Source organism: Larus michahellis, chromosome 8 (assembly GCF_964199755.1).
Source record: "Larus michahellis chromosome 8, bLarMic1.1, whole genome shotgun sequence".
Taxonomy (NCBI): Eukaryota; Metazoa; Chordata; class Aves; order Charadriiformes; family Laridae; genus Larus; species Larus michahellis.
In genome coordinates, this window is record NC_133903.1 from 6,581,345 (window position 1) to 6,605,599 (window position 24,255).

At 50.9% G+C, this 24,255-nt stretch overlaps 1 protein-coding gene across 1 annotated transcript; it reads right to left on the bottom strand.

The window, feature by feature from the left end:
- Positions 1–17,264: 17,264 nt before the first annotated feature.
- Positions 17,265–24,220, bottom strand: SOX8 (SRY-box transcription factor 8). The gene is made up of 3 exons (XM_074599068.1): positions 23,401–24,220; positions 21,498–21,736; positions 17,265–20,559 (listed from the first exon to the last, which is right to left on the bottom strand). The coding sequence occupies exons 1-3, from the start codon at positions 23,841–23,843 to the stop codon at positions 19,823–19,825; spliced, it is 1,419 nt and encodes a 472-aa protein (XP_074455169.1). The 5' UTR covers positions 23,844–24,220; the 3' UTR covers positions 17,265–19,822.
- Between the last annotated feature and the right edge of the window lie 35 nt (positions 24,221–24,255).

A 24,255-nucleotide genomic window follows, 5' to 3' on the forward strand; every position in this document is an offset into this window, starting at 1 on the left:
GCTCAGGACGGGGTTGTTGGGTTGGGTGGTTTTTTTTTCTTCTCTTTGCAGGAGATTCACCTCAGACAGGGAACACACTAGTTTATTGAACACAAAATGTTCCAGAGGAAATCATTAAAGTGGGGTGGAGTGACAGAGCTCTCGGTTAATGTCACCTAAGAGAAAAAGGGCTTCCAGAAAGGAAGAATTCAGGAAAGCCCTAACGGCCCCACATGCTCTCGGTGAGAAACGGGGACGTGAAGCCGATGCTCTCCCAGGAAAACACTGCAACAAACTGATGGTTTCTGGGATCAGCACAAATAAAATGTAGCCCTCAGTGCCGTACAGCAGGAGGGACAGAGAGCCTTGCCAAGGGGTGGTGGCAGAGGGGACATGCCAGCCGAGCCATGCTTGTGGCTGCCTCCAGCCAGGGATGCAGGTTTGGGGGGAGCTGCCTCCGCATCTTCCCAAGGCTATGCCTTGGCCACAACATTATTTTCAAATTAAAAGTTTCAGCTATCTCTTTTCAGTGGTATAAGACCTCTGATTGCGGCAGAGTCCATGCATCCCTCCTCATCGGAGACTCGTGCTTTCAGAAAAGGTCCTCGCAGCTGGAGCTGCTGGAGCCTGATGGGTCTGGGTTCCTGCCCAGCCTCTCTGGTCACTGCCTCTGTCCTATCTCCTCGCGTGCAAAGTCCCTGCGTCTTCGTAGGGGTTGGGTTCAGCCCTTTCCCCTAACACGGCTATGAGCAGCTTCTCATGGGAAACTGGGATTTGTACTGTGAGTGGTCTTGGCACCGTTCACAGCGCTGTGCTGAGCAAAGATCCGCAGATCTTCAGGCCTGCTTGTACCTTAGGCTTCATGGGCAATGAGGTCCAGGTGCTCGGAGGGAAGGATGCTGTAGGAATGTGACCTGTAGTGTCCGGATGTCTGGTGTCCTGAAGTAGTCAACAACATATCTAATAATAATTCATTATTTAAGTCCACTTCAGCTAAGGAAACACAGACTGTTAACCCAGAATAAGTAACCATGAAGCCCATCTCCTTAGACTGCAGAAGAATTAAAGAGTTTATGGGGAAAAAATTAACTACTGAGTAGGCTTGTGTTTGCTGAGGATGTCTGGAAATAGCTTCTTCATTCATCCCATGCTAGGTGGGTACATGGGGGAAATGCGTTGCCCTGAGTGCTGTCTTTTGGGTTTCACGTTAAAGCATATGCTTAATATTTAGCTTGTTGTTTTCCTGTTTCCTCTCTGGGGTGTCTGAGTCCCCAGGGAGAAAACTCCGCAGCTATTTCGGCGCCCAAGGATGTGATTCACTTCAGGCGGCCTATGCAAACAGTAACATAAATGTCTGCCATGCCTGCCCCCAGGAAGCGGAGGAAATCTGTCATGCTTTCAGCTCCTTGGTGGGCACATCACTGCACAGCAATTTTCTCCCAGCAGCCCCACAGGTGGGTGCCACGGTACCACCGCCAGGCATCTGCCAGGCTGATATTCCTCCCTTCACCCGAGCTGAGTGCAAGTCTGGGGACTTCAACCCACGGGGAGCTGCTCCCTTCCTGAGCATCCGTCCCTTTTGCCTCATAGCTGCCTATCCCCTTGCAGCCGTGGTCTTGCCTTCCCATTGCAGCAGCCTGTCCCACAGAAAAATAGGACAAAACAACATGAAATATATGTCCCAGAAAAAGAGGGCTGTGCCTTGGCTAGAGAATGAATAGTCACCTCCCAGTTCTGTGCCGGTCGGTTTTTCTGTAAGAGGTCTGGCAAGGAGCAGGGACAGCGAGGGCATGCAGGGCTTGGTGGCCCTGGAGCAACCCGACACAGCGGGTCGCCCTTTCAAACCGGCTCCATGCCCCAGCCCGGGTTAAGGCTGAGCGGGAAACCTCTTCACAGCAAAGCAGGGGGGATATTTATTACCACTGTCAGGATTTGGGAGTCGGAGAGTGGCAGCAGAACACAAAATCCAAGCCCAGGGTACAGATTCCAAGCCCCTGGGAGTAAGAAGATTAAATAAAAGAGCTGTGTCCCGCAGGCGAGAGCCCACCTCTCCCTCCCGCTCTCAAAGGATGGGTTTCTGGTCTTGCTGCCCACATGGAGAAGCACTGTAAAAGCAGTGTCTGCATCTTGGCCCACGGCTGCTTCTTCCACCACCCCAGCACAGTCCCTGCCAGCCAGCGTCCCACCGAGCCCGGGCTCATAGCTGTGCCGGCTTCGGCTGAGCTGGGCGGTGGGTGCTGTGGTGCCGATGGAGCTGCGGTTGGCCGGGATAACGCTATTAAAAAGAAGACGGGACTGGCTCCGTGTTCCCCTTGGCTTTCGCACACTGCTTTTGTCCCATCCGAAATTATCGCACTTTCCGCAGGCGATGGGTGCCGCGCTCCCGCTCCGTTTGCGGCTACACGGGGCTGTCTGCGGCTACGCGGGGCTGCGTCTGGCTGCACGGGGCTGAGTCTGGCTACACGGGGCTGTGTCTGGCTACACGGGGCTGTGTCTGGCTACACGGGGCTGTCTCCTTCAGGAGGAGCCAGAGAGACGCGAGTAGCGGCCCCGCGGCGCCGTTTGTGCCGGGTTTGGCCGACTCGGTGATGCCCGAGCCCCTCGGTCCAGCAGAAACGCAGGGACCCCCCCCAGGGACAACAGCCAGCACCCCCTCCAGGACTCGCAGGCAGAAGGGACCCTTCTGATGACACGCTGGGACTGGGACCTTGGGCGTGGGCCAAAGAGTTTGATTTGCTACAGGCAGAAAAGTTCTTCCCCGTTATGCAAAGCAACATCATCCCGCCCAGCAAAAACGCAGCCGCTTCCGGAGATGCTCAGATGAGCCGTGAGAGAGCAGGTTTTCGGGGGCCTGCTGAGCCTCTGTCACAGCACAGCTCCGTTAGGGCAAGGAACCACTGAGTTTGTGGGAGGTGGAGGGGGTGCAGGGCTCTGGAATGAAAGGGAAGAGGATATTAATCAGCTAAAATTCAGGCAGTTTCACGGAGGTAATGTGTAATTCATGGAAAATAATTTAGCCAGCTAATTGCAACAGATGCAGCTGCATTTGCACAAGGAGGAACAGGATTTTAAAAAGTTGAAAAGACCAAGCTTTAAGGTCCTTGTTCTTCAAACTCTACCTCCAGAAATCCCTTCTGGGCCCAGCAGCAGAGACATTGCTGTCCACCGAGAGCTGTAAAACAATTCCCTCCCGCCCTGGTACAGTTCCAAGCAGCCTCTACACAGAGCAAACGATGCAAATCAGTGCCACTCTCTTTTGCATCTCATCTGCATGCCTCCTCTTGCACCCTGCCAGTCTGCCCATGCTGCAGCCCTCAGCTGGGGGGTGGAGGGGGGGCAAACAGGGAGGCACTGCCTAAGCAGAATGGGGATGGGGATAGGGCTAGGGATAGGGATGGGGATGGGGATGGGGATGGGGATAGGGATGGGGATGAGGCATCAGTGGCTTCTCATCCAAGACAGGACCCATCTTCAGAGCCAGCAACATCAGCCGGTATTTTCCTTCCGTGTCTCCTCTGTAGGAACTGACACAATTCAGCTGTGATCATCTTTGAAAAATGAATGAAAGTTGCAGGGGAGACTGATTTCAGGAGCAGATCCCTGGGTTTGGCTGAAGCAAGAAGGCAGGCAGTGGGCTGCTCCACCATCAGCAGAGACCACTTCACCTCACCCTTCCTTGCGCCTGTGTGTTGTCACCAGTATCCCTCCTCAGAGAAAAGAAAAGCCAGATATTTGCAGCAAAAAAAAAGCCCCTTTGCTCTCGGAGAGGTCAAGCAGCTAAAAATAACTCCAAGGGGGTCCTCAAAAACAACTGCTCCCCTGTTTGTTATCCTGGTTGTGGCCTTGGGCAGCTCCTGAGACCCGGGGTGGCTGCGGCGAGCTGTGGCATTCTCAGCCAGCAAAGCCGAGAGTGAAGGGCTGCAGGAAGCACCGAGGGGGGGCAAAAGCACAGTCCCCCTGCGCCGAGAGCCCCCAGCCCACCCACAGCCACCCGCAGCCCCCAGCAGGCGTGAAGGCGTTCGCAAACCCTTTGGTCGGGATGATCACACAGAGTAATAATATTAATAAGAGTAATAAAACCCCACTCTAACTGCGCGAGTGAAGCCGGAGCGTGGAAGAAAGAAAAAATTATGCAAATGGGGCTTATCGGCTGATCAGAATAACAAGTGAACTTGATCTGGAAGGGGGCAGCCTTCCTGGGTAATGAGGATTATTTACCCATGATTTCCCTTGCAAATCAGGAGCGGGTTCCCAGAGCCGGGCGCGCGGAGGGCGATGCTCAGAGCCCAGCTACGCCTCTCCAGGGCCGCCGTGTAAAGCCCGGGGAGCACACGGGGCGCTTGGCCAAATCTTCAGCTCTTTGCAATAAAACGCTGACTGTCGGGTAGGCGTTTTGCCCCACATAGCTTCGAGGGTTGGAGCCAGGTGCCTTACAGACACATCGCTTTGCTTTTTGTGGCCAGGCTGCGCGTATAAAGCAAAGGAGAGTTCACGTCGTCCGCAGCCGCTGCTGAAGAGGGAGTTGCAAACCACAGAAGCGAGTTTACATTTTGGCAATTAACAGTGTTCCTAGCTATTTTTCTCGTTATTAGTAGGCAGAGCATCTGTCCTGTATCATGGAACAGCACTCGCCAAGGGCCTTGAAATCCTCCGCAGCAAGGCCGGGGTCTCAGCAGGCTGGTTGTCCCGTTTCCTCAGCTCCAAGGGATCACCCTTTATTGAATGCAGCTTCCAAGCAGCCTTCAGAGAGCCGTCTCTTCGAGCTATTTGGGTCTTACCCATGCTTTCTGGGCCAGGACTATTCCCATATGCATGATCCATGTGTTCCAAAATATTAGTGTATTGGAAAGGTCCTAACTCAATTTCACTCTGCGTTTTCCAGACGTTTATTAAAACAGTGAGCTGCAAAATTCTGCTGTGGATTCCCCCCGGCACAATTTGTGTCTGGGATGGAGGAACCTGGAGAAGACCCATCTAGTGTGTACCAGCACAGGGGACACCCTCGCTGGGTGCTAACAGGAGTCTCTCGCAGGAATCCCAGTGCAACTGGTGAAGTCAAAGCTTTTTCCTTCCGAATATTCAGGACAGGACATAAGGAAACACCACAAATAGCTGGGGCCTCATTTTCTCTGCAAGAGCGATGTTCGTAGGACTCTCAGGAGCATCACCTCCCATTTTATCGAGTGCCCCAGTTCCCAGCCCCAGCTCACTCTGCAGCCTTCTGCTGCACCATGGGAGGAGCAGATCCCTGGAAGAGGGAGCAGATGTACCACAGACACTGTGCTCAAGCTGCTGGAGGTGGGCAGGATGTCAGGATCGAGCCCATCCCAAAGCTGTGTGTTATCTTCCCTGTGCATGCTCTTCCGGGCTTCTGGGAGCAGGGTTTCAAGGGGTCACCCATCGTTGTGATCTACCACCAGGACCAAGCACAAAGGTGAAAGGTCTCGGGGCTGAGGTTCCTGGTGGGCATACGTGGTTTGCAGGGCAGGGGGCTCAGCAGAGGCGATCTCACCCTCCCAAATCTTGCTCCTGGTGAAGGACCTGCAGCGGGTCTGTGCAGGACCTCTCTTCTTTCCCACCCCAGCTTTGCTGGGGCATTTTGCATGGAACAGTAGGACATGGCTCCTTGTGAACAAGGGTTCAGCTCAAGACACCTTGCCAGGGTGGGCACATGGAGCTCCACCGTGGGGACTGTTGTGCTGCCACAGCACAGAGGAGCCACTACAGCCCTGGTGAGGCCATGGAGAAGTATGAGAAAAGGGGAACAAAATTATTAAGGCCATGTGAATATTTGGGGCAGAAGTCCAAATTTGGCAGGCTCAGTGTGCTGAAACCCACCACACCCATGCCCAACAATGCATATTCATTTTGGCGTACTGGGGGGGCGGAGGGCAGCTGCTCACACGCTTGCGCTAGGACTTTGTTTCAGAACATCATGCTGTGGGACAGGGACGTCCCGGCGCAAACATTGTCCCATTGTCCCTCTGCCCCAACGCTCTCACAGTCCAGAGCTGGTCTCCAAAGAACAGATAGAGGAGGTAGTTCAGGGTCATGTTTCCAACCTTGAGGCCATTTTCGCTGCACAAGCTTGGCAAGCACAGCATTGCTCACCCCAGTAATCTACAGATGGATTTGCACCATTGTTAAAAATGGAGAGGCTGGCTTGCTACGGGAGGTTATAGTTTAATTTTGGTGATGGTTTTGCCAGGAGTTGCTGTAATAAAGAGCTCGGCGCTTCATAGGCTTTGAGTACTCTTGGGTCAGGTTCAGCTGCCATTACCCTTGTGTAAACCTGAAGTAACGTTCCTGGTGTCAGGAAAGATGCTGCATGTTTGGAGGCTTATAAATGAAAATAGGATTTGGCCTAGGATTTCTCCCGACAAACCTTTCTCATGCAAATATGGCCATTTTGCACACGCCTTGAATACCAAATTAGTCCATGTTTTACTACTTAGTTTCACATTTCCTCCACATAACCCATACCACCACCTCTGTCCGTGCTGGGTCCTGGCACACGGCGTTCTCTGCCCCTGGAACCCAAGGGTTTATTCTGCTGGTGGTGACTCCGCTCGCTCACAACCAAATTCCTGCTGTTACACCAATAGCAATGTTGACCCATCAGATGGGATGGCCAAGGGCTGCTCATATGGGAATGTTTGACCGTGGAAGAACGGAAGAAATCAGGACATGAGAGTGAACCCAGGAAGCTTTCCTCTTGGTTGGAGATGAAGGTGCCGGAGCATCACAGCACCACAGAGGGAGTGGGTACAAAACCCCCAGATTAGGTAAATGACCATTAGGCAGAAGTGCTGGAAAAGAATGGCATATTTCTGTCACGCCGACCGTATCCAAGGAGCGGACCCCTCATTCCCCAGCCCCTTCAGGTGCGGCGCGAGATCGGAGCCGGGGGAATTTACTTTTGTCTGGCTCCGAGTCGTGCTGATCCCGCTGCAGCTGGGAGGGGATTTCCCGTCAGCTCCAACCCAGCTGCTTAAAAAACTCTTCCACTAAGTGAGCTAATATTTCATGAATAAATTGAAGTGGTCAAGTCCCATTTTGTGCAGAAAGCACGGTTCCCTGCCGATTAGCCTCCTTGGTACTTTCGGGGATATAAATAACTTCACAGGCTCATTCTCTGCGCCTTTCAAAATAAAAGCAACATTCAGTTATTTGATTTTTTTTTAATTTTATGCAAATGATCTTCTGTTCTGTGTTATTATGTAAACGAGCCAACTGAAATGGTAATGAGGGAACCCAGAAGTATGCATATATTAACTGCCGCTATAGAGCTTTACACCTACAGAAATGGCACTGAATTACTTTTCTAAGGGAGGGACAGGTGTCCCGAGAGTGAAGATTTTGCTCCAGAACTTGGTTACTTCTGAAATCCCTGTGTATGGACGCTTCTTCCTACAGAGAACAGTCAAGCATTCAATTCAAAGAGCAAGTCAGCACTTCAGTCAGATATTGCTTATTTTCAGTGTGGGAAAATGCGATGCATTCAGTTGCCATCAGTCTGTGCAGCAGCAGTTCACGTCCCACCTCTCGTAACCCAGCAAGTCCAGTTCAAGTCGGAGCCCACCTGAGCACAGACAGCATCGGATAACCCGCGATGAAGACGGAGCTGTAGGAATTTTTCTCTCCATGCGCTCCATTGCAATAGGGGAACCCATGGGGAAACCATCCCTACGTGCACTGCTCTAGGGCTGGGGAGAAGAGAGCGTTTCTGGGCTGGGGGGAAAAGAGCGTTTCTGGGTTGGGATGAGCCCACAGCATGATAGATGGATAGGATGATACACACTAAAAGCAACTTTTTGAGTGTTTCAGATAGACGTGACCATTTCCAAAGGTCATGCATTCTCCAGTGAAGTCCATGGCAAAACTCGATGTTGTTAAAGGAATTAAAATCTTTCTGCTTCCTAAACAGCATCCTTGCATGCTGAGTGGGGTCCTCTGCCTGCTCTCCTCCAAGGTGCCACATGGGACGTGCCTCGAGCTACATAAACTGCCGTGAGGGTGATAAGACAAGTAATATCTTCATTTTCTAAACTTTTCAAGACTATTCAAGGGGGGTTTTAACCAAGGTGAAAGCAGCAGAGTTTCCCACCTTTCTAAAACAGCCTGAGAGAGCTGAAGCTCAGATCACAAGGGAGCAGATGCCTCAAATCCTTTCTAATCCCCATGTTTAGCAGGGATGTTTGAGGCGATTAGAGGCGCGGCGAGTACCGTTCCCAGAAAGGTAGAGCAGATGTCATACGCAGAAGTGCACTAAGCTCTCAGTTGTGGCTGGAGTGCAGAAATGCTGGCCAAAGTCCATCTCGGTATGTCTGACTTAGGAGTATTTGGCTCCAAACACAGTGGACTGGACCTGTAACATAACAACACGGATCCGTTTTTCACGGTGTACAAACTCACCACCGCATCAGGGGCTGGAGCGAAATCCAGGGAACTCCTGAAGGCAATGGGAGTCTTGTCCTTGATTCCAAGGCACCTGGAAGCTTAATATCTGCAGCTTCTGTTTAATAATTAAATGAGAACCAGTAAATAATGGATAATTTGTTATAGGAAAAACTACACCAAGTCCCTAGGTCTGATCTAAAAGCCTGTGAAAGCCTTCTGCTGAGCCGACTGCGTTTTGGAACAAGCCCGTAGTGGTAATAAAAATAAATCCCTGTAATTAGGCAAAAGGGAAAATCCAAAAGATGCCATTTGAGCCATTTAGGGCTCAAAATCTGTGTCCTGGGGTTTGGGCTGGGTGGCCCTGAAACCTCAGGAAATCCCACGAGCCATGAGCATGGGGGGCCTCAGCCATCCACGTGGAGGGGATGAGGGAGCATCTTCTGCACCCCGAGTCTCAGCCTCCCGAAATGGCGATTCCCAGGTGAGCCGGGGTGCCCTGAGCCTGGGCAGGATGAGGAGACATCACCTGGTTTGGGATCTGGATGTCCTGTTCCCGGTCTCTGGTGGCTCTGTCTGCATTTCCCTAAGAAAGCTCCATCTGCTCCACTGGGTCTGTCCTTCCTTCCCACAGGCATGTGTACAGTCCTGTCCGGGCTACTTCGCCATCCATGATACAAATGTCACTCCAAGCAATGCTACAGCCTTTTCCGCTTTGTCTGCTTTCCCTAGAGTGTATTTTCCCAGAGATCTAGAAATTTATCACTTGGAAGGCAGGGCCCAAAAAGCAGGATTTATTGCTCAGAAACCAGGAAACCCTGACTTTTAAAGCATGTTTAAAGTCCATTTTTCACGCTGGGATGAGACAAATGTCACCAGCATCAGCGCCAGGAGCGTATTGGGCCCCAATGGGGAGTGAGAGATGGGGACAAAATTCTGCCCAAGGTGGATATTTTAGGTTTGGAGCTGAAATATGTTACTTGCTTCTAGCTGGATCTTCCCAGCCCAGACTGAGGTCTTTTGCTGTAGGCAGCAAAGCAACAAACGGGGAAAGGAGAAGGGGAAAGGAGATTGATTATTCTTGCCATCACCTGGTGTGTCTCGTGATACAGTGATTGAACAGAAAGCCGAAATTAGAGAAAAAGAAAGAGTTCTTATTTTTTTTCAGAGCAAACAGTTCAGCCGCAGAGCTCTGCCACAGGCAGAGGCCAAGAGCAAAGCTGGGTTCAAAGGAGGGTTAGACAAATTCATGGAAAATATTCAACTTCTAGGCATAGCATTGAGGCAACGCAAGTGTCTCACAGCAATTGCTGATTGCCAGAGGCTGGCAGAGACCAGGGGAAGGGCTATTTTATACAAGCCCTGTTTGTTTCCCTGGTTTGAGGGTTTTTTTTGTTTGCTCCTGCACAACAAACCTACACGTGCCTTTGTAGGATACTCCTGAGACAGACCTTTGCTCTCTTCCAGTGCAGATATTTCCATCTTCCCTCTTTCTTCCAAGCAGATCTGAATATCCATGTAGTTCGGGGCTGATCGTTTTAGCATTTCTTTTTTCTGGGGGGCTTTCAGAGGATCTTTCCTGCATTCCCAGAAATAGAACACAAACATCTACTACTCGGATGTTTTGTTAAGTTATTTTCATTAAAAAAATAAACTTGCTTCCATCTGGGAACTTTGTTAAGTGTTTTAGGTATGTATTTAACTTCTCTGTAACCCATCACCAGGCATGGGTTTCAGCCAACTATTCCAGGGCTTGAACACACAGCTCTTAAGGGATGGTCGGAATCTGGCTCTGAAGCTCTCACCTGACTTCATTCTGATAGACATCGCTCCAAGCTCCTCCTCCCCACATCTAATTTCTCCCAAATGTTGAGCATATCTGGATTCCTGCCTGAATTTTGTCCATTTGCGTCCAGCTTTATCCTCCACTCCATCTGGTGACCAGGAGAGGCTCTCAAAGCCAACAGACCTTCTGGGGTTCAAGTGGCCCCGGGGCAGCGAGAGCTTCAGAGGGGCAGGACCAAGCGCTGGGGGACCTCGACAGCCTGGGAAATTGCTGCCCACCTGCAGAGGGTCTCATCGGGGGTTGTATTAAATCCTCCTTGTTAGGAAAAAGGGGGTGTTTGGAGGAAGAGGTGACTCGCTGCTCTTGAATAGCATGTGGGTGACTCACGGCTCAGCTCCAGGGGCCAAGATGCCAAGACGATTGCAGCGAGAGTCATCTTTGGTGACAGAGCAAGTGGTGGTGGCATGTCCGGGCTCAGCAGGGACCGGCGCTCCCCGGCCGATGCACCCCCTGTCGCTAATAACAGCTTTTCCCTTTGCCTCCTCCCCAGCTGCAGCGTGAACGGAGGAGCGCAAATGGCAGTATATATATATATATATATATATAATTTTTTTTCTCCTTTCACAGTGTTAAGAAGCTGAAGTCTCAGGAGGAACATTACAACTTCCAGTGGAACCAGCTAGCTTCCCACCTCTTTTTTTTTATTATTTTATTTTATTTTTGTTTGACATGCATACCTTTACTTTCCCGAATGAAGAGTGCCACTAACTACCTCTTAAAATATTATTACAGAAGGGCTGTATTCTACAGAGAATGGCATTTTTTGTAATAACCCCATTTTCCTTTTCACTTATTCTTACCTAAAAAGTTTCAGATTGCAGCTCATCCATCTCCCTGACACCCAAATCCCCCCTCACGTTTTCAAATTTTTATATATATTGTTAACCCATTATTAGCCCATAGTACCCTGGAAAAAAAAAAAAAAAAAAAAAAACACAACAAAAGAGAAGCGTGAGAAAAGGCGAGACCCTGAGCGGAGGTGCGGGATCGGGGGGGCGGGGGTACATCATTTGGGCTGCTGTTTTGGGGAGATTTGTCTGCAAACAGGTGTCTGCACAGCCTGCTTTCTCTCTGCAGCCTCCCCTCTGCAAGGGGCTTTGTGGGGACACCTCAGTGTCACCGGTGGAGGGGTCCCTTCTCCTTCTCTCCCTGGGTCTTGCTCCAGCGCCTGGCGGGCAGCTCCAGCCTGCTCTGCCCCACGTCATGTGGGGGATGAGACCCGCTCTGCCCCCAGCCTGCCAGGACAGGAAAACCAGGGACCAAAGACTGTGGAGGAGGAGAAAACCAAACTAGCCCTGCTGTTTCCTCCAGACGGGACCGGAGAGGGCATTTTCTGAAGGATGTACATGTGTGAGCTCATCCCAGCGGGGCAGCGGCGATGGATGTGGTGCTAAAATCTCCCCAACCTGGGTTCCTGGGGTGGAAGGAGAAGCACAGGGACGGGGTACGGCTCGGGGTGCAGAGGCAGACCTGGCAACCCTGCGTCACCCATGTGAGCCAGGACCAGCCCATCCCAGTCCATCCCAGCTCATCCCAGTTCATCTCATCTCCCCCAGAAGAAGTCAGCAGGAGGATTCAGGCAGCCGGATGAGGTGCATCAGTGCTCGGTGGCTTTTGCTCCTCTATTCCTTGGAATTGTGGGGTTCCTCCATGGCACCGTGCAGCTCCCCAGTTCCCGGGCAGGCGGAGGGGCGTTTGCTGCTTGGGATTCGGGAGGCGGTGGGCGTCTCGCATTTGGTTATCAAACCGCAGCGAGGTCGGACGGCATCCTGAGGACGGGAAGGAGGTTGTCAGAAATGAAGGTAGCCTCTGCGAGCTTTCGAGCAAAATTCAAACTGTAGTCTTTACCGTGTGAAAATCTCTAGGTTACGTGAAGGTGACAGCTTTCTACTTTCATCAGGCTGTAATGAATCACTCGCAGGGAAAAAAATAAAGGTGTATCTTCATTAAAGTTTCCTTTTTTCCCCTGAAACTTTCAACCAGCTATCTACAGACCTTACAGTAAACTGCTATTCCTATTTGTTGTCCTCTTTAAAAAAAAAAAAAGTACATTCCTCCTCAAACTCACACCTACCCAACGTGCTGGGATTTATTTTTTTTTTTTGTTCTTTCTTCCCCTTCTGTGTGTGTGGTTTTTATTTTAACTCACAGGCAACTGCTTAACATCAACAACAACAACAACAACAACGAAACTTTGGCAGAAGCCGCCTCAAAGGATCCGTGCGCGAGATGTTCAATGAACTTCCTAGCTACCAATAATTCCAGTTGGCTGCTTTTCCTTGAGCCGCATCTTCCCGGTGTCGGGGTGTGGAAGTGGTCAGTGCCCCATCGCTCGCCGGGGCTCCACCAGCTGCACGAGGCTTCCCTGAACGCGGCTCTTTGGGAACTGGGCGGGGGGCAGGGGGGGTAGAAGTGGGAGAAATTTATTAGTTCTTTTCCTTTTTCTAAATGAAGCTACTTCTCACAAGTCTAAATATTTACTGCCGTTTCTGGACACACACACACACAAAAATTAATAAAACTATCCATGGAGGGAGATTCTGATTCCCAATTATTTTGCCTTCGTGAAGTTAAAAAAAAAATAAAAAAAAATAAAAAATCCCAACTTTGTTTGTGCATTCTTATTGCAAACACAATGCCAACAATGGCTAAATAGACAGCATAATAAATAGCACCACAATGCCGACATAAAGGCCTTTCTGGTACTGCATACAAAATATAAACTGTGCCATGCCATTATTATTCCGGAGCCCTTGCTGAAACAGTGCAGTTGAAATTCCACCCCCAATGTGCACCTAATCAGCCATTCAGAGCCCCTTAATGACTTGTCAGTTCTTTGCCCTGCCATTTTCTGTCCAATTAATTCTTTTATTGTGCACCGGATAAAGGAAGACAAAGGCCTTCCATGCAATAATGAATCATTAAAATTCAGCAGCTCCTCTCTTGTGCTCTTGGCTCCTCACCAGCAATTCAGGCTGTTTCGCATTCGTTATGTGTGTGGTGGTTAAAATTCACTCTACCTCAAACAAGACCTTTCAAAACGCTTAACCCTTTCCTGGGTGAAGACCTCCATCACTTTCACTGGGAATTTAGACACATATGCACCAAAAAAAAAAAAAAAAAAGAGGAGGAGGGGGCCGAGCGAGGGGAGGAGAAAGGCAGGCAGAGGTATTTTGGGTAAATGTTTTAATATCACGTCTCTGACAGTCACAATATTGCCTGCGCACACATCCACAAACAAATACGGGGCGCGGGAGCCGATGCCAGCGCGGCGGCGAGGGCGGCCGGGCTGCGGGGCCGCGGTGGGACGGGGTGCGGGGCCGTTGTCCCACCCACGCCGGCAGCGTCCCGCTGCTGTCCCTAAACCAACACAGCCCTGGGAGCGGGCGGCAGAGGCAGGGAGGGACACCCTCTTATTTTGGATTAGGAGTGGCTTGGTTTTCATTCCTAATTGGTTTAAGATAAACTGAAAGAAGCCGGCTTTTAAACCTGAATAAGTGTGTCCAACTGGCTTTTTTTTTTTTTTTTTTTTTGCACGGGCTTCACTAAATCAGGTCAAAACCAACACTCCAGTTAAGCCAGTGACACACTGTGCATGGCTGAGCTCCGCAGCCATATGGGAGCGGCTTAATAAGGGTCAGCGGGAACACCGGCGGCTCTTTCAAGCATGGGGAGGGAAGAGGCCCACTTTCAGCAGCACCCACCGTGTTTTCTCCAAGCGCCAAACCATTACTGAGCAAGAGCACCCGGGCTGGTGACAACGGTCACCCCACCGGTGCCTCCCTGCCACGGCGGTGGCTCTCCCGCAGGCAGCACGGCAGGCAGGTTGCAGCAGAAGCCGGGGGTCGGTTTGTTTTCTGAGCCCTGGCGAGATTGGTTTTTTTCAGTGCAGACTGCGTGGTTTTATGGAAAGACGTTGCCTGCCATTTCCTTTCTTGTGCAGCAAAAAAATAAACTCACTTTCCACCTAAGCCACAAAAACCAGCCGCCGCTCCGGCCCCAGCCCTGCTACCGAAACCTGCATTTTTTTGCAAATACTCTGCAACAGAAACCCCGTGGCCCAAGACCCACCACGAGCCGCCTGGGCTGAGCGAAGGGCTGGCATTCCCAAAAACCCGCGCTTGCCGTCTGGGAACAGCCCCTAGATCACATCACATCACATCACATCACATCACGTCACGTCACATCGCACCATGCCAGCAGGGATTGCCCCGCAGCCTCTGCGGCTCCCGCACTGGCTGGGGAAGCAGGATGGCAGGAGAACGAAGCAATTTTTAATAACCACAATTTTCCGTGGTTTGGGCTCCGGGAGACTATTTGTAGCTTCTGCTGACTCATTTGGGAAATGGCTTCCCCTCCCCAAGTCTCATCCTTTGCCACTTGGTGCCATCCTTAATTCCTGCGTGTAACACGTATAAAGTGAATTTAAAATGACACCACCCCAGCTCAGCTGGGCAGTGGCGGAGGAGACGGGATTGGGAATGGACCGGGTCTCCCTGGTTCCCATGGTTCCGTGCAGCTCCCCTCCCTTCGTTAAACAGGGTGCCATCTGATGACCCCCATGCCCCCCGCCCCCGAAAACTTTGTGGAGACTCTGCAGGGTGTCCGAGGAAGAGGGGGGCAGTGGTGGTACGAGGTGTTATCTCTCCTGGGAGCTGGAGTTCCTCCAGGCATCACTCATGGAGCCGTCAGGAGTTGATGTGAAACTCCCTGCTTTCACTCCCGCTCCCCAGAAAGGGAGTTGGGAGCCCTTCTGCTGGTGAATTCATGCTTAAGAATTTGCCTTCAGACTTAAAAGAGCCCCATGTCAATTGGACCCAACCTCATGCTCTTGAAGGCTGAAAATACGGCAATGTCGGAGTTTTCTTAAAACCTTCCCCCAGGCTTGGGTTCATCCAGACTCCCTGGGGACTCGGGCTGTGTTTGCCGTGGCACCTCCTCAGCTCACCCAGCCTTGTGCCAGCAGCTCCTGTGGCCACCAAGCCTTCCCATGGGCTAGCACACTGCTGCTCCAGCTCCCAAAATCTCTCCAGGTTTGCACAGCAGCGTAGCTCTGCCCCTACCTGTGTCACTGGCCACAGATCACCTAAAAATGGCTTTTGCTGCCCTCCTGGCTCTTAAACACCACGTACTCCAAACGGCACTCACGTCTCTAGTTATTTTTATTTTATATGTACTTTTTTTTTTGCCTCTAGATGACAGGCAACGTGTAGCCAGGGGCTGTGATGGGAGGATAAACATGGCAGAGGGAGGGGGCAGCCGCACGTCTCCTCTCATCCAGCATCGGGCTGGAGACACCGGGCGACGACAGGCACCCCTGCGGCTGCCGCTTCCCAGAGCAGCGTGCGAGGATGGCCAAATCCCCGCGTTCAGACCCCCGGGGATCCTGCGGGGAGCAGTCCCTGCATGCAAAGGGACAGGGAGGTCCCTCGGCAGGGCTGGCCTGTGCCCCCGCTCTCCTGGCCCCGTGGCTCGCAGCAGAACAGAGCTGCAGGTCGGGACCGGCAAGCCCAGCTGGAAAAGCCAGACGTCCCGAGAAGGTCAGTCCATAGACAGGGAGCAGGGATATAGTGGCACGGAAGTTTATTAAAACTGCACGCCCTCATAGAAATGCCACTGAAGAATTTCTTTGCCATAAACCTAATACCCAACTGTAAAAAATGTGTAACAAAAGTTGATATCATTCCAGGAAAAATTATAATAAGGAGGATGGGAAGGGACTTTTTCCACCATGCAGAAGGAATGTGGATACGGTCTATAAAGTTAATTTCCTCTTTCTTACTAAACAGTACCTTCTGAGCAATTCAGATAAATAGCAACGTTCATTATTCTCTGCACCAAAAATAAAAAAGAGGAACTTTTACTGCTTGTGTATTCCTGCAATTATCTTGAGAACCCTTTTATGTTGACAGCCAGGGGTCAAAAGCCGGTCTTGGTTTCACCTGATCTCATTGACTTCTGCAGAGACATTCCAGCTTCACGCCAACACAAGAGCCACCAGAGCCGAGCTGGGGACACACAATGCCGCCATTCACGTCAGGAGGACGCTCGCCTCATGGAAAATCACTTCTCTCTCTATAGAAAATATCTACGCATAAAACGGAGGAAAACGACAATGCAGGAAAATGCATTTATACAAACAGCATGAATTTCAAATCAAAATGCTCTTCTCTGAATATAAACTGTGCCCCTGATCAGTGGCTTTCTCCTAGGGAAATGAAATGGGAGACTGGTTTGTTTTAGCGTAAATCCGAGTGTGGGGAATGAACTTCTGGTGCTCTTAGAAATTTCCAGCGCACCCTAAAGCCTGAGTCACAGGGATTATTCCGGCCAGTGAATTTTACCTGCCCATCACCTTCCTGAGCGTCGATTTTGTAAAGTCTTTGGATTTTACTCAGCAGCAAACGTGGAGCGAGCATCCCCGACTCTGCGGGATGCCAAAAGAAAAAAGCTGAATGTCAGCATTCAGCATCGGCGTTTCAAACGGGAGCTGCTCCCAGGAGCTGCAGAGGAGTCTCTGGGGCCCACATTATCGCTTGGACCTGCCGAACGGTAGAGATCTATAGCATTCTCCTTCCGCAAATATTAGTAAAAGCTAACCGGATTTGGCAAAGCTTATAGAAATCAAAACCAAGTGCAGCCACAAGTGTTGGGTGCACAGACCCCAGCATGTCTCCCATCAGCCAAGGGTGCTTCGGCGCAACTCTTAATTTCAGTATATTTACGATACCATCGCATACAGATAATTTAACTCTGCTTTAAAGGTTAATCCAGATCTCAGTGAAGTCACTGTAAACTTTGCTATTAAACATCAAAAAAAAGTAAAGATAAGCACTTATATTCCCATCCCACCCTTTCCCCCCCCCCCCCCCAAAGTGTGACTTTGGAGGGGAAGCCCTACCTCAACATGCAGAACAGGCAAAGCCAAAACGCGTCTATTTTTCAAGCAGGAGTTAGGATTAAGACTTGAAACTTGCACTGTAACCGGAGGGAGGAGAAAGGAGGAAAGAAAGTCTCCTCTGAAAGTTATTCTGCAGCTTTGGCTTATAGCGTAATAAAGTCATTTTGCCAGCAGTTTTGTAAATGAGAGCAGAGAAAATGGTGTCCAGTTACAGACACTCTGGCAAGATAGCTCTTGGCAGATACTGCGAACAGCAAATTTGCTTTGGGACTCTGTTGTTCAGACTTTGTTAATGTTCTTGAGCTTCATTAATTGTCATCACATTTATTTTCCTCACGTTAAAACATTTTCCACAGTGCTGCACTGCAACCAAATCCCGAGCGCGTTTCTCAGGCTGGAGGCGGCTGAATTTCCCTAATCCCAACCCTTTCCTCCCAATTAGGCCCCAGCCTGAAAATCTTGCACTGGTTTGTCTGAACTGGTGAAACCAAACTGCAACTTAGTTTATATAAGAAAAAAAAAAAAAAAAAAAGTCACAAATATAACTATTTTAATGACTGTATTTAAAAAAAAAAAAAAAGCCACTACATGCAACATATAATTTTGTTGCTATCATAATTAAGAGGTATTTACAAGGGCTCGCCCACCAGACAACAGAATTTGTTGCTGTAAAATTCCTACGTGCTGTACAGAATAAAACGAACTTGGTCTAAAACCACGCAGTCTGACCTGGCAAACCCCAACTCATGTGAGCAGTCTCATTGAAATCCTATGAAATCCTTGGGATTACGGAGGTGGAAATCTACTTCTCAAAGAAGAAAAAAAAAAAAAAAAATCTCATAGTAAGACACCATTCAAGTACAGGGAAAGGGAGCAAGAAAAAAACCCCAACCATCAAAACCCAAGACATGAGAAGAACAGAAAACCTTGCTCGAAATATTTTATTCCGAACAGCCTGTCTCCTTCAAAGCTGCTGTCCGCATTTCTTTTCAGCGCAGAAATATGCTCAAGCAGAAAGAAAACGTAACACGTACTTGATAAAAAGCAATTTTTAATTTTATCAAATTGATCTGTACAAAAGTTAGCATTGCTTAGTCAGAAGCTAGTGAAGAGAACAGATAAGTAACAGCCAAAGTCTTTCAAACTTTATACAGAAAAATAGATTGCATAAAAATGAGTTTTCTGTATTTTTTTCCCCCACCCCCATGTCCCCAAAAGGAAATATGCAAAAAATATTTTTAGAAAAAGAGTAGGAAACGTAGAAAAGGTAAAAAGATGATAACCTCTGAAATGTGTTTTTAGAATTTACAAAGTTTTTAAAGGCACAAGTTACCATAAAATAGATGGTTATTATATGCTCAGCATACAATGGAAGAAGTAGAAATATATCAATGAAATATTAGTCTAAAACTAAGTACCTAAAAATTTTTTAGTGGAGAAGATTTTAGTTTCACAGTTTGATGGATGATATCTGGTCCCTAGAAGCCAAAATTAAAGCAAGAGTTGATAATTTCTCATTAAATTACATCTTCCTATAAAGTAGTCCTGGTTCCGAAAGTGTACAAAGACTCTGCAATGCCTTAAATCCAATTTTAACGCCCGAAAGCAGGTATCTAGAAAAAAAAAAAAATTGCCTGCTCCTTTTTGCAATCGTTTTAGCCTCCCAATTTAATTAGTAACTTTCCCCCCCCTCGTTATTGTATGTTCCCGATTGAGTTTTCTGTTGGTGACCAGGTCTGCGATGGGCAGATTCGTTCAGTCCCTCTCTCAACCTCGACTGCTGCAGCCGTTCAAAAGCAAAAGAAAAAAACCAACCCAAAACCCAACGAAAATCTATAGACTCATAACACCGTTTTATTGTATCATCTCCACTATTTTTATGCTCCCTCCCACCCCGTTCTTTAAAATCTTTTAAAATTCTACTTTTTGCACAAAATTACTTCATTAATTAAAAGACAAAATAATACAGAACATAAATACATATTTAACAGATTTTAAAAAAAGAACAACAAAAAACACTTTAAGCTTCAAAAAAAACGAAACAAAATGTTAATTACAGCCAAACCTTGCTTAGAAGAACTCTTGACTAAAAAAAACAAACACTTCAGACATTTAATTGGTTGGTCCCACCAGACTCATTTGTTCCCACGAGATCGTTACACGGAATAGCCGGGTTTTCGGGGTTCATTCACGTTGGTCCGAGTGAGTTCTTGCCCTCAAGGTTGGTCCGTTCCTCACATTGCAATAGACCCTTAAAGTCTCAAACAGCTTTTTTTTTTTAATTATTTTTTTATTTTCTTCTTTTCTCCCCCCTCTTCCCACCCCCCTGCTCCACTTTTGCACGTGTCAACTTCCACGACGAGTAAGTTCAGTTCAGTCCTCACAGAGGAGTCGAATGGTTTTGTCCTTCATTTATTCAAAAAGGAATCGATGGTCCTTTTTTTTTTTTGTGTGTGTGTGTGGTGGTAATGTTTTTTTTTTTAATTATTTTTAATTTTTTTTAAATTGTATTAATTAAAGAAAAATAGAGCTCTGTCCTTTTGGAGAGTTTTGAAGCAAGGGGACATCCAGTCGCAACGAGCAGAGTTCCCAGTGGCTCAGGAGGCACTTCGGAAACTATCGCGGCACTCCACGCTCTTCGTCTTCATTCCTTCATTAGTGCATACGTTGGGGAAGCCCTCAGGGGCTCCGCACATCCTTTAAGGCCTCGTCAGGGTCGTATAGACCGGCTGGTCCCAGTTAGCGGTGGGGCTGTGGGCCGGCGGGATGGACAAGCCGTTGAGGATGGGCGTTGCGTAGGGACGGCGGGAAGAGTGGAAATAGGGATACTGGTAAATGCTGGAGGGGTAGCCGGGGTAGGGGTTGTAGTAGTTGGAGCTCTGGAGGTCCGTGTAGTCACACTGGGAGCTGGAGAAGGAGGCAGCGGCCGTGGCGGTGGAGGCGGTCGTGGCACATGCCTGGGCACTGTAGGAGCCATAGTCGGAGTGTGCGGGGGAGCCGTGGGACTGGTCGCTGTAGTGGCTGGGGCTCAGCTGCTCCGTTTTGATGTGTGGCCTTTGCTGGCCCGAGTCAGCGGACGATGGTGACGCCGAGGCTGGGCTTTTGTGAGTCCAGACCTGGTTGGTCCCACCGGTGCCCGTGGCTGAGTGGGAGTAGGACGTGCCATAGGAGCCGGCAGCGGCATTGGGGCCATGGTCGGCTGGCATGGCGGCATGGCCGTTGAGCGGCAGGTACTGGTCAAACTCATGCACGTCAAAGGTCTCCATGTTGTTGATGACCTCGCTGCTCAGCTCCGAGATGTCCACGTTGCTGAAGTCGATGTTCTGGCGGCCGCTCTCCACGAGGCGGCGGCCCTCATGCTTCAGCTCCTGCTTGCTGCCGTGGTGGAGGTCGGTTTTGGGGGTGGTGGGTGGGGTGGGTGGCCCATGGGTCTGACCTGGGGACGAAGGGACAAGCAAGGCTTTAACAAGAACAGCCACAAAACACCCAACTCCTTCAAGGATGATTAAAAAAAGAAAAAAGAAAAAAAAGGCATGTTTCCCTCCCGTCTTATTGCAAGAGGGGAAGGGGGATTGAAATCTACAGCTCTGTGTTGAAAGTGGCTGATGGGGACCATCAGGGACTGGCATGGTGGCAGGGAGACACATCCTTGGCTGGGATAAACCACACACAGTGGGGAGGAGAAGGCAGGGAGCATGCCGTGCCCATCAGGGTCACTCTGGGACATGGCAGGACATCCCCGGCTGCAAAAATTCCCCCTCTCCTGGAAAGCAGAACCAGAGGGAGGACTCTGAGGGACCCGCTCAGCCTCTCCCCGCAGGCAGCCCGGCTCTCCTGGAGCAGAGAAGCCGTCCCGGCAGAGCAGGCCGGGGCTGGGATCCCCAGCCAGGCTGGGCAGGAGCGCAGACGCGTCTGAAGCTGCAGGACGTTCGCAATCCTCCTGGAATCTGTCAACACGCGCCCTGTGCCAATTCACAGTGCTGCCGAGAAGCGGGGAGCTTTGGGGGGAAGCTGCATCTCCAGGACCCTCTCCCCCAGGCACACTTCGCATGGCCAACGGCTTATTAACCCTTATTAGCTTGCAATTAATTCTCCCTGCTCCCAAGGCCAGCTGGGAAACCAGGATCCCTGCGATTTGGTGATTTTCTATGGCACAGTCAGCTCTATAAGCATTTACTAAAGAAAACTGTGGTCACATTCACAACCTGGTGCAAAACTACAGCTCTCGGGGCAACGACTCCTGCTTTTGGATGGTTCCAATCCCACCGATATTCATTCAGAGGCCAGATGAGCCCGTGCCCACCAGCAGGTTGACATCCCAAAATCAACACGCTTGGGACCTGCAGATTTTTCTTGCCTGTGGGGGTCCTTTACCTGTGTGATCGCCGTGATGGTGGGACTCGGCCATGCCTCCCAGCCCGCTGTCCGCTTTGTAGATCTGCGTGCCTGCGTGGTGGCTGAGCTCGGCTCCGGAGTCGGAGTCGCTCTGCCCAGCTTTTACGCTTTTCCTCCTCCGTGGCTGGTATTTATAATCCGGGTGATCCTTTTTGTGCTGGACCCTGAGCCGCTCAGCTTCTTCCACAAAGGGACGTTTCTCATTTTCGCTTAACAAACTGTTTTGGGATGGATTTTTTTTTTTTTAAATAAGGGGGGGGGGAGAGAAAAGTAATCCAAAATTAATGTTTTTTTCCCAGAAGTTTTCAGCCTATTTTCAGACTCACACATCCCCACTTCCCATACACTGATCTGAGCAACCCAAAAAGTTAATTGCAAAATGAATTTGCCTCGGCAAAAGAGAGCTAATCCATGTTGCAAAAATGTTTTAAAATAACAGCTACAGACACATGAAAAAAGACCAACCACTATGGATACCGATAACCAAGCAAACAAAAAAATCCCCCTGCCCCATTTTTAATACCTTTGCCAAATATTATTCCTATGTTTGTCTTACAAATGCCACCCCCTCACCGCAACAAACAACGCTGCCCATTTCCAGCTTTGTTTGGTGCTTACAAAGAAACCACGAAAGCAACAACGATGGGATTATTTCTTTCCAAATTCTCCCCCGCCCAGACCTCTCTTTGCAAACTCTTGGAGAGTCTCAAACCGCAGTGGGAGCATCGCTGGCCCAAGCAGACAGGAAAGATGCAAGTTTTGGTACACCCAGACACGACCGAATATATACCACGCGGTAAAACGTGGCTCGTCGCAGAGCCTTGGAAAGCAGAACGCACTTTTTTTTGCTGCCCAGCAAAAAAAGTTTGCATCGGCAGGCAGTGCTGAGCATGCAGCAGGCGGATAAGAAGGGAAATTAGAGAGAAGATTAAAATAACTGCTAAAAATCGGCTTGTTTGGTTTTACAGCTTGTTAAGCAGTAAGCAAGCAGGGCAAGGAAGAAAAAATAAGTTTAGAAAAAGCCATTGTAAAAGAAGCAATTTTAAAAAGTCTCGGTCTCCTGGGGACAGGGACAAGGGAAACCCTGACCAGGGGAGGAAAGGGCCCGGGCTGCACATCTCCGTGATGGAGCGGGAAAAATTCACGCACGACACAGCGCTGTGGCAGAACCCACCAGCAGCGCCCGGGCTGTGGCCGTGGACACCCAGACCCCTGCATCGGGGGGGTTTCGAAGCAGGGACTGGCGTGTCCTCCGCAGGGCGCCGACACGCTCGGCGGGATTTTTGCACTTCAGTTTGAAACGCTTCAAGAACCCCCCGCGGGCGCGGACGACCGAAAAAAAAAAGTTTTTTTGTAAAAAAAAAAAAAAAAGATTTTTAAGAAGCAGTGGGAGGGGGAATCCAGCCGCGCACCTCCATGAAAAGCCCCCGTCGACTCCCCGGGAAGCCCGCGGGGGTCCCGCCGGTCCAACCCCGCTGCGGGGAGCGGGGGTGCCTGTGCGCGGATCCCGCGTCCCCAGCCCGGTACGGAGCGATGCGCGGCCCGGAGCGAGGACGCGGAGCCCGGAAGGATGGCCGGCCCAGAGCGATGCCCCGCGGGGCGATGTGCGGCCCGGAGCGAGGACGCGGGACCCGGAGCGATGCCCCGCGGGGCGATGTGCGGCCCGGAGCGAGGACGCGGGACCCGGAGCGATGCCCCGCGGGGCGATGTGCGGCCCGGAGCGAGGACGCGGGACCCGGAGCGATGCCCCGCGGGGCGATGTGCGGCCCGGAGCGAGGACGCGGGACCCGGAGCGATGCCCCGCGGGGGGATGCGCGGCCCGGAGCGAGGACGCGGGACCCGGAGCGATGCCCCGCGGGGGGATGCGCGGCCCGGGACTCACCGCCAGAGCTTGCCCAGGGTCTTGCTGAGCTCGGCGTTGTGCAGATGCGGGTACTGGTCGGCCAGCTTCCTGCGGGCGGCCTGCGCCCACACCATGAAGGCGTTCATGGGCCGCTTGACGTGCGGCTTGGCCTTGAGCGATCCGTTGCCGCGGACGGGCATGGGCACCAGGCTCCAGTCGTAGCCCTTCAGCACCTGCGAGACGGCGTCGCGGATGCAGGCGGGGAACCGCTCGTCCACCTCGGCCGCGTCCACCTTGGCCCCCAGCGGAGCGGCGCCGGGCGGGCGCGGGGCGGGCGCAGGGGCGCAGCCCAGCCCCTCGGAGCCGGCGGGGGACAACGGCGAGTCGGAGTCCGAGTCCACATGTGACATGGAGCTGGTGGTGCCCGCCGGGCTGCACGGAGCCTCCAGCGATTTGTCGTGCTCCTCGGTCATGTTGAGCATTGGTGGCGGCGGGAGGGAGAGAAGCGGGGGAGGGGATGGGAAGGGGGCGAGGGGCAGAGGCGCCCCGAGGGCGAGGATGTGCCCGGGCGGAGCGGCGGGGGCCGCGCACCCCTCTGCGGGCGCCCGAAGAGCGAGAAAAAGATTTTAAAAAAAAAAAAAATCTAGAAAAATAAAAAACACAAACGCGTGAAAATCAGCCGGAAAAAAAAATAATAAAGAAGGAAACAACCAGAAGCAGTCCTGCTGCCGTCCCCGCGCCGCTCCGTGCCCCGCGCCCGGCCCGCGCCGCGCTCCACGTCCAGTGCGAAACTCGGCCCCTGGCAACAAGTGACTTTAAGGCCGGGGACAGCGGCCCCGCCCCCGGCGCCGCCTCCCATTGGTCAAGCGGGGAGTTTTATTTGCATAAGGGGCG